The sequence below is a fragment of the Phodopus roborovskii genome, unplaced genomic scaffold (assembly GCF_943737965.1).
Source record: "Phodopus roborovskii unplaced genomic scaffold, PHOROB, whole genome shotgun sequence".
Lineage (NCBI taxonomy): Eukaryota > Metazoa > Chordata > Mammalia > Rodentia > Cricetidae > Phodopus > Phodopus roborovskii.
The window spans coordinates 42010102-42025000 of NW_026126418.1; the positions used below are offsets into that span (position 1 = coordinate 42010102).

General features: G+C 36.1%; 1 protein-coding gene across 1 annotated transcript in view; it reads right to left on the bottom strand.

The window, feature by feature from the left end:
* Slc4a10 (solute carrier family 4 member 10) overlaps positions 1 to 14899 on the bottom strand; it is a 246997-nt gene that overhangs the window by 62505 nt on the left and 169593 nt on the right. The window contains exons 9-11 of the mRNA XM_051184581.1: positions 14727 to 14884; positions 11388 to 11475; positions 4357 to 4503 (exon numbers count right to left, since the gene is read on the bottom strand). Coding sequence (XP_051040538.1) covers positions 4357 to 4503; positions 11388 to 11475; positions 14727 to 14884 — 393 coding nt within the window. The remainder of the gene's footprint in view (positions 1 to 4356; positions 4504 to 11387; positions 11476 to 14726; positions 14885 to 14899) is intronic.

Consider the following 14899-nt stretch of genomic DNA (forward strand, 5'->3'; position numbering starts at 1 on the left):
AGCTCTCAGAAAACAAGTGGCCATTTGTGGAAATAATCCTCCTAGGATAATTTAACTTTTACTTTACAAATGTAAAGAGCCATATGCTGATAAAATAGATAATTAAGATATTAACCATTCTAAAGCACATGTTTTCTCAAGGAGTAAAATGCATTGAAAAATGTAAGGTGCATAAATAATATCAATAAGTAGTCTTAAGAAACAGAACCTGTTGTAGTTGTGAAACACATGTATTTTTTTTAATATGTGTGAAAGACCCCTAAAGTACACCAGTAGATGAATTAGGCTTGTAGTGCATACATTCTCATAGGAAAGAAATTTTAAAAATTAAATATTTAATTCTACAGTATTTTAAAAAGAAGGAAATCTATGGAAAAGGAAACTTTTGCATGGAATACAAGGTGTCTGAGGTGACTGGGAGGGAAGGCAAGAGTGGCAATTATAAACTGAGTTTTTGAATAGGTCTCATGGAAAGTGCCACTTGAGAAAACTCGAGGGAAGTAAGAGAAATAGGCATGCTAAATAATTGGAGGATACCAAGGAAGGAAGACCAGAGAGTGCTATAGTCTTTAGGATCAGAATGCCTGGAAGGTTTGAAGAACACCAGGAAGTAAGAAATAGTAGAGATAAAGTCATAGAAAAGTGGGGAGAGATGATAGTATAGAGACTTAATAAGCCAGTACACCTATCTGGCTTTTATTCTCCATGAAATGAAAAAAATATTTCCAAGGTTTTGAAGAAAGAAATGATATAAGATAACTGGGAATTACTTTGACTATGATGTTGGAAAGAGACTCTAGGACACAGGACACAGCACCCAGTTACAGAACTATCCATGAGAAAGGTGATGGAAAGTTGAATCAGGGTGGTCACAGTGAGAAATAAACACAAATAATGATAAACATTGAAAGTAAAGCCAACAGAATTCTCTGGAAGACTAGATATAAGTTATAAGATGAAATAATGGATTACTTGGGCCTGATCAATTATAAGGATATATTTAATTATTAACTAAATTTGGAAGATACAATCATAATTGATTTTGAGGAAAACTTTGGAGGAAACATATCATATGTTGCTTGTCTTAAAATTGGAATTACAAAGATAAAGATAAAGAAGCAAGACCACATACAATTTGCTTTAAATTTTCAAAATGTTCAGTTTAAATAGCTATCAAATATTCAAGTGGATACACAAGCTAGGAAGATGACTAACATGTGAGTTCAGTTTAGAAAAGGTTTAAATTCTAAGAATGGATGATAGATATTACTAAGAACATGAATGTAGATAGCAGAAAATGTGACTAGAGAGAACATAGGTCATGGTCTACATGATAGTTTCAATATAAGGAAATCAGAGAGAGGTGGAAGAACCAGAAGAAAAAAAACTGATAAGGGGCTGACCCTGGAGACTGCAGAAACACCAAGAGACAATTGTTGAACTAAGTAAAGAAAGTACACTAAAGATAAGGGCATCACCAATTCTATCAAATGTTGCTATTCCTTCTCTAAGTGCAATATAGATCAATAAGTTACCATGATTTTTATTCATTGTGGATGGCACTGATGGCAATAATTAGTTGAGGGGATTAAAGTGGGGAGGACAGGTATTTAATAAGAAGCAGAGAAAAAGTGGTAGAGACATATAGTATAGAGAACTTCTCTACAACATTCTACAGCAAAGGAAAACAAAGTATACAACTGACAAGTAATGATGACAAAGCAGTTATTTCAAGATTATGACTTAAAAGTATACTAACAAAATGATATAACACAATGGACTGATATAATGATGAGAGATGGAGTTTTAACAGAGCAAAGTCCTTGAGGGGACCACAGAGAGGGGATGTGGTGCACACTGGAATGTTAACTTTCATCAGAAGCGACGTAGGGAAGGCTGCACTGACAAATGAATGAGCTGGTCAGAATCTGTGGAAGTCTTTTTGAGTGTTTCAAAATGTTAATAAAACTGAGGGACAGTAAACATGTAGCATTAAGAGGCACAGAGGGTATGATAAAAAATGGAGCACAAGTGTGCAATGGTCACTTCAAAACAATGACTGGCCTTGAGAAGAATGGGATGGTCACCATGTAGCATGAAGGGCTCACTGGAGTCCCATGATCATTAAGTTATGGGATGCTAGTCAATGAAGTCGTAGTTTCCCCTTCTGCTTTGGTAACAACAGTGTGGGTACATAGTAAAATCTGAATCCTCATGGAGTTGTGATTTTGACAACCAAGTACCTGACATGAAGAGAATAAAAAAGATGGAGGAACACATAAGAAAGTGACTGACATTTGAGGAAAAAGAAGAATTTCAGGCTGATCTCTTGAGATGACAGGTTGTTTTCTTTTTTTTAACTGAAAGGAAATGCATTAAAATGCTGTCATCTGTTCATTTCAAAAGAATGAAAAGCACAGAAATTATTTGATGAGGTTAACATTATTTAAATGAGTGCGAATTCAGGATGTATAATATATGCTAATTCATTTTGGTTCCTTAATAAACGAAAACAGCTCATATGATCTAGTATTTAAACATAGCATTGAGTTTTAAAATATTAATGTTATAATGAAGTGTACCATGTATATATAATTCATATTCAATGGATAAAATCTTGCTATCTAATATTATAGCCTTTATCCATGTGTCTATACAAGTTTAAGTTAACTAAAATAAAAACTCAATTTGTTAACTGCAGGATCCACATTACTAGCATTTAATAGTAGCTGGGTGACTAGGGAGCATCACCATAGAATTCTTCCTTTATTGGAGAAATTCTATTGAGCAGTTCTGAAACAAAGCATCAGTACTGATTGGATAAAATATTATTCAAGGTCAAACAAACACACAAAGGCAGAACCTAGATACTAGAATCCCTAATTCAATGTTCATTATATTACTATCTCCCAATACCTGGAATTTTTTAATTCACATATTCTCATAAAAAAACAATAGGAAATACAGATTTCCAACCATTCACCTTGCCTCAAAAACACCATTCCTCAACATTAATGTACTTTTAACTTTTCAAGATTAATTGGTGTTAGAGTGAGTTACAAAGTCTCACTTTCAATATCTTAATAGTTTCATTAAATGTATCTAAATATCATTAATTAGAACTTTTCTATTATTTTAGAAACTGTCACATTGCCATTTCTAATATCATCAGTACAGAGACATGTATGTGTAGAGAAATAAGAAAGCCTTTACAATCACTATCTAAGCCATTGTTTTTACTTTAATAGCAGAAGAAGTTAAATTGCATGGTTTCAGTAATCAACTACAAAATGGTAATTGTTAAGAAAAGTAAATAGACTTTAGTAATGATAGAATGATTTCAAATATTAATATTATATTTTTAAGCTGACAGAGGAGTTGACATGACCTTTTTTTCTTTAATATACTCATGGTTAAGTAATATATATACTTGCCAGTTTGCACACTTTTTTTTTTTGGCAGGGATTCTCTGTGTAGTTTTGGAGCCTATCCTGGAACTCACTCTGTAGATCAGGCTGGTCTCAAATTTACAGAGATTGGACTGCCTCTGCCTTCCAAGTACTGGGATTAAAGAAGTATGCCACAATCACCGGGCCTCAGTGTGCCCACTTCTAACTGACCTGAAAATCTAAGTCCAGGAATGGGTCAGTAGACCCATATCTCAGCTCAGTCAGAACACCAGAGTCAGACAAGGCTGGATTCTGCAGGACCAAGGGCCAAAAGGAACTGAAAGAATGTGGGAGGCAGATCCCAAAGGAACAAAGAGGCAACATGAAAATGGGACTACAGACATTTGGCCATCATTTTCAACAGTCATGCCTGAGATAAGACAATGCCCTAAACATGAACAACAGTCTTTATTATTTCCTTCTGTAATATAGAATAGGTAAAATACACATTTGATTTGCATAGGCAGAATTTAAAAAATTATTCCATACATGAAAGGATACAAACATAATCATGATGAAAAATTTTCCCCAATTTCTATTGTAATTAGCAGTAATAGGGAGTTTGTACAAAACATGATTAGTCCTCTTTTTAATTTTCCTAATCTTCATCAACTTCCAAAGCACTTAAAATAATGAGCTTTATCTCAGGTCATGTTATATGCTGTTATTCCACTTAGTATTTCCCCAATGTAATATCTGTTATGTTGGGTCTGTGACTCATGATCAAAATGCCAAATTTCTCAATGTGTTAGGTCTTAACAAGAACATTTTGTAAATTCATATTTTTGCTTTCTTGGAATAGGTTACATCATTTGATACTTTATGAAGCATTGCATTATTTCGGGACCTGAATTTAAAGGAAACCAAAGTGTTAGAATTTTTAAAAAATGTTTTGGAATACACCTACCTGGGAAGGAACATTTTTTGGAGGTTCTATCCGGATACTTGGGTCCCATTCTCCAGGAGGGAGAACCGTAACTTGGTCCAGAAACTCATCAATCCCTGACACCAAGTCATTGCGGTCTTTAGCCTTGTAAGCAACATCATGAAATACCTACAGGAGAAAAGCAGCAGCACATAATAACCTATTAAAATATTAGTAGAATTAATATAATAAAAATGTCCTTCCTACCAAATACAATATACATAATCAATGCAATGCCTATCAAAATTACAACACAATTATTCACAGACAAAAATGAAAGAAAAATTTTGGCTTCATATATGTGTAAACACAAACACCCGGAATAGCTAAAACAATCCTGACTGATCAAAGAATTGTGTGTGTGTGTGGGGGGGCGGTGGTTGTGGACACCATCATCTCCAATTTCAAAGTATATTACAGAACTATCATTAAAAAACCATTGGTCAAAACAGATATTTTGGCCAATGAAATCAAATTGAAGACTCAGACATAAATCAATATGTCTATGGACATACATATATTTCTGTATATGTATGTGTATTGTACATTTCTGTATATATGTGTGTGTATGTATATATATAAAGAATCAAGAATTACACAGTGGAAAAAGATAGCATTCTTAACACTGAACTCATTAGAAGAAAAAGTGGGGAATAGCCTTGAACTCAACAGCACAGGATAAGACTTTCTGAACTGAATACCAGTAGTACAGACACTAAGATCAATAATTAGTAAATGGGACCTCATGTGACTGAAATGCTTCTGTAAGGCAAAGGATACTGTCAATTAGGCAAAGCAACAGCCTGCAGAACGGGAAAACATTTTCACCAACTACACATCAAATAGAGGGCTAATATCCAAAATATTAAAAGAACCCCCAAAAAACTAGATATCAAGAAAAACCAATTTAAAATTGGGGTACAGATCTAAACTGAGAATTCTCAATAGAGGAAATTCAAATGGCTGAGAAACACTTAAATGTTTAACATCCTTAGTCATTAGGGAAATGTAAATCAAAACTACTTTGAAATTTCATCGTACACCTATGAGAATGGTTAAGATCAGTAAAACAAGGGACAGCTCATGCTGGAAAGGATGTGGAGAAAGGGAAACATTTCTGTTTTTCTGGTGGGAGTGCAAACTTGCATAGGAACTATTGAAGTCCACATGGTGGTCACTAGGTAATATAGGAATTGATGTCCCTCAGATACAGTTGTTAACACTCTTGGTCATATACCCAAACGGTCTTCATCCTACTATGAGGACACTTGCTCAGGCATGTTCATTGCTGCTCTACTCATAATACATGAATTGGAAACAAACTAGATGTCCCATAAAGAAAGAAGAATGAACAAAGAAAATGTGACACATTTCCTTTACAAATGGAGTATTAAAAACTGAAATCATGAAATTTGCAGATTAATGGATGTAACTAGAAAAAATATAATTCTGAGTAAGGTGTCTCAGGCCCAGAAGTACAAACATGATTTGTATGTGCTTATTTGTGGATATCAGCTGTTAACTCAATGATAAATAAGCTACAACCCATAGAACCACCACAGAGGTTAGGTTAAGGGACTGGGGGGGGGGGTAGTGCAGATAGATCTTCCTAGGATGGGATCCATCTAGGATGGATGGATTGGGGAACTAGAATGGGAGGATCAAGTGGGGAGGAAGAAGAAGAGGACAACAAGGGTGAGTATGTAAAGTGACTGCCAAAATTGAGGGCCATTTGATGGATAGTATGAAGACCTAATACAGTAGAAACTTCCTAAAATATATGCACATATGAAGGTGATCTAAATGAAATCACTAAATAATGGGTGAGACAGAGCCCAACCAGTTATTTGTTACCAAATGAAGCTCTCAGTCCTGGGACTGGTACATCTAATTGAGTTGTTGGCCCAAAAGGTCATATGGGAATCCCCACATAACCCAGTCTATTTCTAAGATAGTTTTCTCTCCACAAACTGATGTCAAGGCAACTTAACTGATATTACTGAAGGCAACACATACATAATTTCATTGAACATGGAGAAGTTGCGCTGTTTCCTACATAGCCTTCACACCTAGTGCTAGCACCTTTGGTACAGGAAGGTATCCTGAATGCCACCAAAAGAGAAAAGTAAACACCAACTGGGCCACAAACCTTTTGATCTACAACAGTGTCTTACCTGAAAGATATGCTAGGACAATGATGGCACAATGCTTGAGGGAGTAATTCACAAATAACTGATTTGACTTAAGGCCCACTCCATGCACAGGATGGAATCCATTCCTGACACTGCTTGCGTGGCCAAAAACCTGAGACTAGATAGCTAATCTTTCAACCCTTTCTTCCATGGTCTTCCCTGAACTTTAGGGTTTGGGTTACATTGTAGTTGTGTCCTCCACAGTCATTTATTTTCTGCCTTATAACCAGATCAGGTGTGGATCTCTGTAATAGTCTCCATCTACTGCAAAAGCATCTTTGATGAGGGAAAATAGCTACATGTATTTTTTAAATCACTGATTTTAAGATTCATATTGTTCTCTTATAGGGTTTTGTAAGTCAAATATAAGTAAAATAATTATATTAAATAATAGAGACCTAATTACTGGATAAAATATTCAATTATAGAAACTTTTTTTTTTTTTGGAGAACCATAGGTTTTATTGGGCTCAATGCAGGTTTTGTTTAGTTGTTTTGTTTTGAATTTTGCTTTGCTTTTAACAATTTTTTTTAAAATAACTTATTTCAGGAAGTGGTCTCCTATGACAATGGATTCAAAGGTACTTCCAACTTTCTCTTCTAGGAGGTTCAGTATGACTGAATTTATGTTGAGGTCTTTGATTCATTTGGACTTAAGTTTTATGCATGGTGATAGATATGGATCTATCTGCAGTCTTCTACATACCAATATCCAGTTATGCTAGCACCATTTGTTGAAGATGCTTTCTTTTTGCCATTGTATAATTTTAGATTCTTTATCAAAAACAAGGTTTTTATAGGTATGTGGGTCAATATCAGGACTTTCAACTTGATTCAATTGGTGTACCTGTCTATTTTTGTGCCAATACCAAGCTATTTTCATTACTATAGCTCTATAGTAGAACTTGAAGTCAGGGATGGTTATGCCTCCAGAAGTTCCTTTATTATACAGAGTTTTTTGGATCCTGGATTTTTGTTTTTCCATATAAAGTTGGGTATTGCTCTTTCAAGGTCTGTGAAATATCCAGAGATCTATAAGGATTATGCCGACTGGGAATCTAAGCAATAGTGGAGAGGCTACCTTAAATGCCCTTCTCCTATAATGAGATTGATGACTACCTTAAATGTCATCCTAGAGCCTTCATCCAGTAGTTGATGGAATCAGAAAAAGCTAAGCACTGAGCTGTACTCCTGGGGCCCACTTGTAGAGAGGGAGGAGTGATAAGCAAAGGGGTTAAGACCATGTTGGGTAAAGTCACAGAAACAGCCGACCTGAGCAAGTGGGAGCTCAAGGACCCCAAACTGACAGCTAGGGAACCAGTATGAGACTGAACCAAGCCCCCTGAATGTGGATGTCAGTTGGGGAGGCCTGGGCTGTCTATGGAGCCTGGGCTGTCTATGGGGCCTCTGGCTGTGGAACCAGGCTTTGGGAACCTGTTCTCTATGGAGAGATACTCTTTTAGCCTAAACACATGGAAGAGAGCCTAGGTCCTGCCCCAAATGATGTGACAAACTTTGATGATCCCCCATTGGAGGCCTCGCCCACCCTGAAAAGTAGATGGGGGATAGAATGGGGCATTAATGAGGGGAAGGGGAGGATAGGAGGGAAAGAGAGCTAGGATTGGTATGTAAAATAAGATTATTTTTAATTTCAATAAAAATTAATTAAAAAACAAAATCAAAATAAATAACAATTAATTTTCATGTTCATTGGTGTTTTGCTTGTGTGTATGTCTGGGAAAGGGTGTCTGATCCCCTAGGACTACAGACAGTTGTGTGTTGCCAGGTGAGTTCTGGGAATTGAACCCAGATCCTCTGAAAGAGCAGATAGTACTCTTAGGTGCCCAAATAATATTTTTCTCCTCTAAGATAGAGTTTCTCTATGTTCCTCTGGCTGTCATGGAAGTCACTCTGTAGACCAGGCTAGCCTAGAACTCAGATATCTTCCTACTTCAGCATCTGCAGTGCTGAGATTAAAGGAGTATGACTAAAGTAAAAAAAAAAAAAAAATAGATAAGTACATAAACAACTGCCACACACATACACATGAACAATAATATGGAGTGCATTTAAACTAACTATTTATGACCTGAACATGGGGCCTACACTAGGTGGTGATGGTTTTACTAAGTTTTACGAACCTGTAAGGGCCCAGTGTTGGTGGTGGCTGCAGTGGTGGCAGAGGAGGTGGTGGCAGTGGCATTAATGTAGCATTCACTCATTTATTATGAATAATAGAAACTTAATCTGAGCAACTGACTCATAAGAGGAAAATGGGCAAAATATCTATGACAGAATTTAGTTAGGATGGGAGAAAGGAGTCACCACAGAAGGAGGGGGGAGAGTAAAATAATGCTAAGAAGGTTCTGAAAGTGCATTAGGAAACATATTTTTTGTTAATGTTATATGCAACACAGACAACTCTATATGTATACATTTCAAATGAAATGATCCCATTTGGGTTGACAACAATACCCCTGGAACCATAGATTACCTCACCATAACCCCAGTACCAGGCATGAGAAACACCCATTTGTGTTGTTAGTCGGGAAGTCCGAGAGACTCCATAAACAATATGAAGTATTGCTGTTGCTCTTGGTTGCCTCCCAAAGACTGAAGATAAATCCCCATTTATTAAGATAACATGCACTTCAGATAAAAGAACCAGATATCCTGAGCTGAATCTGATCTGAAAGCCTCCTTCCTGAAGACAAGCTTTGATAGCACCAACATGTGACTAACGGAGGAAAAGCAACCAATATTGCTAACCAGCTGCAAATTCTATGACCCACAACAACACACAGCATGGCCTGATAACACTAAGGGTGCAACAGTACCATTCATATTTTATTGCTGGATTTAAGCTTCTGACCAACAGAAGGGAAATCATGACTTTTGCTGGGAACCTAGCCAACCAGCCAGGGCTAGTGAAGAGAACACACTATTGCTACTTTACTAAACCAGTATAATTTCTAATTCTATCTATCTTATATCCACAGATATGTGTAACTCTCACCTAAGGAAGTTTTTTTTTTTTTTTTTTTTTTTTTTTTTTTGTTTTTTCTCTTTTCAGTAGGAGACCACTATAGAAAACCACAATTGGTCAAAACTCTGAATGCAATAGGAGGCCATTTGAGGGTTTTGAGCAGAAGAGGCATTGCTATAACCAATGAAAAATAAAACAAAGCAAAAGAAGTAAGATAGTTTCTACAACAGACTCATGAAATGGTGGAGACCTTTCAAAAGCTAGATCATGGGAAAACAAGACACAAACTATGTAGAAAGTGAGACATATATCATCAGAATCTGAAAGGCTTGCTTATGGATTGGATGTGGATGTGAAATGGAGGAGTTAAAGATGATTTAAGGATGACTTTGGGGTTCAGTTCCCTACTGAAACTCTTCTACTGGTTTCCCAAGTCATTCTAAGTTCTTTTGTGATAAACCAATGTCCAATTACCTGATTGTAATTATCTCTTTGGCCTCATTCCTGCTAAGCTCTTTTGTTCTAAATGTCCCAAGAGATCCAGGCACTCACATCTCAAAACGCTTGCCATTGTTTATTGTTGGCTCAGAAAGTCCTCCCTTTAGCTTAGGAAGCTCCTCATGCCTTCTCTATCTCCCTTTCCTGCTCTTGGGATTTCTTCCCTAGTATTTATTTCCATGAATTGAACATTTAAATACTTTGTCGCTCTGTCCTTCAACTATTTGGTCAATGAGTAGAAAAGCTTTTGTCCATATTTTATCTACCACCTGAACAAGTGCTGATTTGTAGTTCACATATAAACAAACCTGAATAAATGAACAATCCTGCATCTCCTCCATCCAACTCCTTCTACATGCTCCCTTTTAAATTCAAGGCTTCTTCTTAAAGATTATTGTTATTACATATATAAATGAATAAATATATTAACAGAGTCTGCCAAATCTAGTTAGTGTTGCTTGTGTGTATATTTTCGGGGCTGACTACTTGGTATTGGGATAGCTAAGGTCAGCCGAGGAAGACTAACTCTGTCAGTGGTTGTTAGTTACCCGTAGTTCTTTGTCAAGGGATAGGACCCCAAGTACCTTCTTTCATGTTAGCATATCTACTGGTGTTCTTGTTCACATCTTGTTTGAGCAATGATATTGTTGAGGTTTCATGAGTTCAAATTTTAAGATCTTACTTTTTCAATCTCTCTGAGAAGCAAATGAACACATTTATAATTCAAAATAGAACCACACAGGTGTTTTTCCTTTAAAACAAATATATTTGTCTGACAGAGATCAGTAGCCCCTTAAAATCCATCTACTCCATTAATGGTTTTAAGATCAGTTAGTAACATGGATATACAGACCTAGACAGATAGCTAGCTAGCTAGCTAGCTAGATAGATAGATAGATAGACAGACAGACAGACAGACAGACAGACAGACAGACAGATAGATAGAAGGTAGATAGGCAACTGTAGAGAGCTTGTAGAGTTTTCTCAGCTTTTGGTGTCACTACTACTTTTTCTTTAGACAGCAAAATAATTTTTGTCCCAAACAAATTTTCTATGATATTAATATATAAGCAGTGCTTACAATGTTGGCATATGTACTGTTGAAAATACAATATAAGTGTTTAATTCTTTTTATGACCATGTAACCTCTCCAAATTATAATTCATGGCTTTAATTTATCCTTTTGGAAAATTTTTCTCAAGGAAGGTTGGTAGTGAAAACTTGGGAGAACAGGATTTAACACAGAGAAATATGATCCCCAGAAAGCTATCATAAAAGGACCTCCAAACCTAGATATATCTTGTGAGGAAAATATTCCTTAGAAACACACATAAATACCTCATCAGTCATTAAGGTTGCAATCGATCTGCCAATCTCATGGTATTGTTGACCTTTTCCCAGAGGTCCCAGAAGAATGAAGAGAAATCTGTAATTAAGAAGAAACTCAAGCTAGAAATGTAACAATAAACTTAGTAGAGCAGAATCACCCATCCATATGGAATCACTTAAATGGAGTAGTTTGATATGAAATATTTGAGTAAGTTCTGACAGTTAATTATGATTTTGAAATGTTTTGTGGTTGAGACTTGGTATAATATCATCAAGCAATGAGAATACTGGGTTGTTTTTAACCCCAGGTTTTCTGCATTTAGCTGTCTACACAGCCCATGCATTTATGACTAGGAACTGTAAAAATTTTATGTCCTTAGAAGAGGATGATAAGAAAATTAAATCTTTCTGAATAGGAAGCAGAAAAGTTCACAAGTATACAACATGACCATTCAAGCGTAAGAGGGGCACTATAGTATTATACATTAAGAAAGAACACATTATTAACATCCAGTCACTGTACACACATTCTTATTGAGCACAAAAACTTCTGGGACTCAAAAATCAGTTGGGCAGAAGAAAAGAAAAAGGTGTGAAAATTAAGAGTACCCTGTATTTTGCAGTAGTATTCTGTGTGTTCATGTGTTAAATGGTTTACATTATTAAGGATGACTTTATCAGACGTAGTTCTTAGTTAATATAATTCTATGCTTTGCTTAACTGTAAGCTGTAGAGATTACATAATTTTAGATGAAGCATCTATGAGTTAATCTGAGGTTATATGTAATGTTAATTTTCTATCAATTATAATTGAATCCAAATCAAATTAGACTCCCTCTCTCCCCGTGTGTGCGTGCACAGTTAATATATAAAACCAAGAATAGTTGAATGTGGTGGCAGAAGCTGTATCAACTATAATACTTCTGAGAAAATTTCTAACCTGTGAGTAGCTTGCTATTTTAAAGTTGCTACTGCATGTGCTCTTTATAAAGCCCTAAAAGATTATTTTTCTGACTTATCTACTATGTGTTGCCTTTATAGTCATAGCATTCTCTTTTTTCTTCCTAAGAGAGGATAATTGGGGTTCATAAATAGCTTTCTTTATTATATTTGTCTAATATTCTTCCATTTTCACCTTTACTAAATAGCCCAGTCCTTTGAATCTGTCCCTATACAGTAGTTCTATTGTGCCCCCAATTTTTTTGTTAATTGTCTCCATATATACTTTGCTGAAAAAAGCCTGACACTTTTCAAAGTAAGGGTATATAAGACGATTATGGCTATACTATATTGGGAATTTTTATTTTCTTTGAAAGACATAAACTGTCAAGTCATAAACAGCTATTTATTCATAGGTTACAGAATACCTTCCTCAGTGGTGAAATTTGAATATCCAACTGAACAGAAATTTGAAACGGCTACAGTATCTCTACAATTAGAAAACATGACACATGAAGTCAGAATCCCAGATTTTCAGAAACTCTATTTTTTTTTTTTTTTTTTTTTTTTTTTTTTTTTTTTTTTTTTTTTTGAGACAGGGTTTTTCTGTGTTACCCTGGCTGTCCTGGAACTCTCTCTAGACCAGGCTGGCCTTGAACTCACAGAGATCCTCTTGCCTCTGCCTCTCAAGTACTAAGATTAAAGGTATGTCTGTCAGGCTTTCTTTTATTTGGCCAACAACCAGCTTCCACCAATGACATGAAGACTTGTTATTAATTTTGAATGCTTGGCCTAGAATAGGCTCGTTTTTGGCTAGCTCTTAACTTAAATGGACCTGTTTCTATCTTATGCCTGGGCATTTTACTTTTTCATTCCTTCTGTATATCTTATTTTCAGTACTTCTTGTGTTTGCTGGCTGGCAGTTGCATGGCTTCTAACTCCAGGCCCATTCCTCTTTCTCTCCTCTCCTCTCCTCCTCTCTTCTCACTCTTTTTCCAAGTCTTGATTCCTCTCCTATTTATTCTTTCTCCCTGGCAGCCCCACCTACCCCTCTCCTGCCTAGCTATTGGCTGTTCAGCATTTTATTAGACCAATCAGGTGCTTTAGGCACCAACACATCTTTACATGATTAAACAAATGCAGTATAAACAAATTTAGCACACCACAGCATAAACAAATGTAACACGTCTTTGCCTAGTTAAAGTAAAATTCTACAACAGGTGTGCACCACCAGTGTCTGGCATCCAGAAACTCATAATACTATGTAGTTTACATATAGAAAAATATGGCCTTATTCACACAATTATATACTATTTTAATAACATCACTTTACCTCCCCATTTTCTATTGAAAGCTAATATGTGTATCAGAGTCTTTCAAATGGGGTAAATGGAAGCTTACTTCTATAACCATAAAACTAAGTTTCACTCTAAGATCAAGTAGATAATGGTTCCAACTGAATATCTTACAGAGGCCTTACCAAAAGTGTCCTCATGGAATGAGGCTTCTCCTACTACTATTCCCCACTTCTTGAATATCTTGTCTGTAACCAAGTAGTGGAGTGATTTGTGCTATATTTTGAGTTATAGTCAGAGGTTCATACAAGGAAAAAATATTCTCAAAAACCACTTGCCACAGCAGCTAGACTGCTCAACTCTTTCAATTTCCCCAAGAAGACAGGCTCTGCCATGGCTAGACAATTCCAGGTGTGCATAGGAATCAGGTCAAAAGGACGCAGGGAAGGAAACAAGATTCCTAGACAAAGCAGTAATAACATGCTAAAGTCAATATTCTACTTTTTGTTTTCTCAAAGTTTTATCCATGATCATCATTATGCCTATAAAGCAGGAACCAATAATAATAGAATTCAGTTTTTATTACCTTTACCTATTAGGTTTAATGCATCATTAAATAGAAATGTGTCCAGGTAACCAAGTTAAACTTGGTCTTTTGACCAGAATCAACCACTTTCATTGATTGGATGACTACCAATGATTCTTCAAAGTCTGGGAATGAAAGACCAAATGTGCTAGGATTGAAGCATGAAACATTTGACCATAACCCAGCCATTGCCAGAGATGTTGAAGGCATAATCCAATGTAGCTGTCTTTCCATGATCTTGTCTGGTATGAACACATAGTTCAATATAATCTTTGAAATGATGTAAAACAGACCTGGAGTCTACAGATGAGGAGCATGCCAAAAATGAAATAGCAAGTTTCAGAAGGAGAAGGAGAGGGTAGAGTACTTCTTAAAGCACTCCCCCATGTTTATAAGCAAGAGACAGCAAGTCTATGGATAATACATTCATTTCTAGTCAAGGATCTATTGGAAAATGCAATAAACTATTACCATTTCCTAAAATAAATTAATCCACAATAAAAAAAAAAAATGCTTGGATACTTTTACCTGCTTGGGATTGGAACTTCAGCCAGGCCTTGGAGCAGGACAGCTGGAGACAACCTGACAAAGGCGACTACAGTTCTCTCCAGGAACTCCAACTCTCCCACCAAGATGTTTGAAGCCTCAGCACCTGGAGGGATCTTCTTCATAAAATGCAGATCAACCTGAGACCATCACAA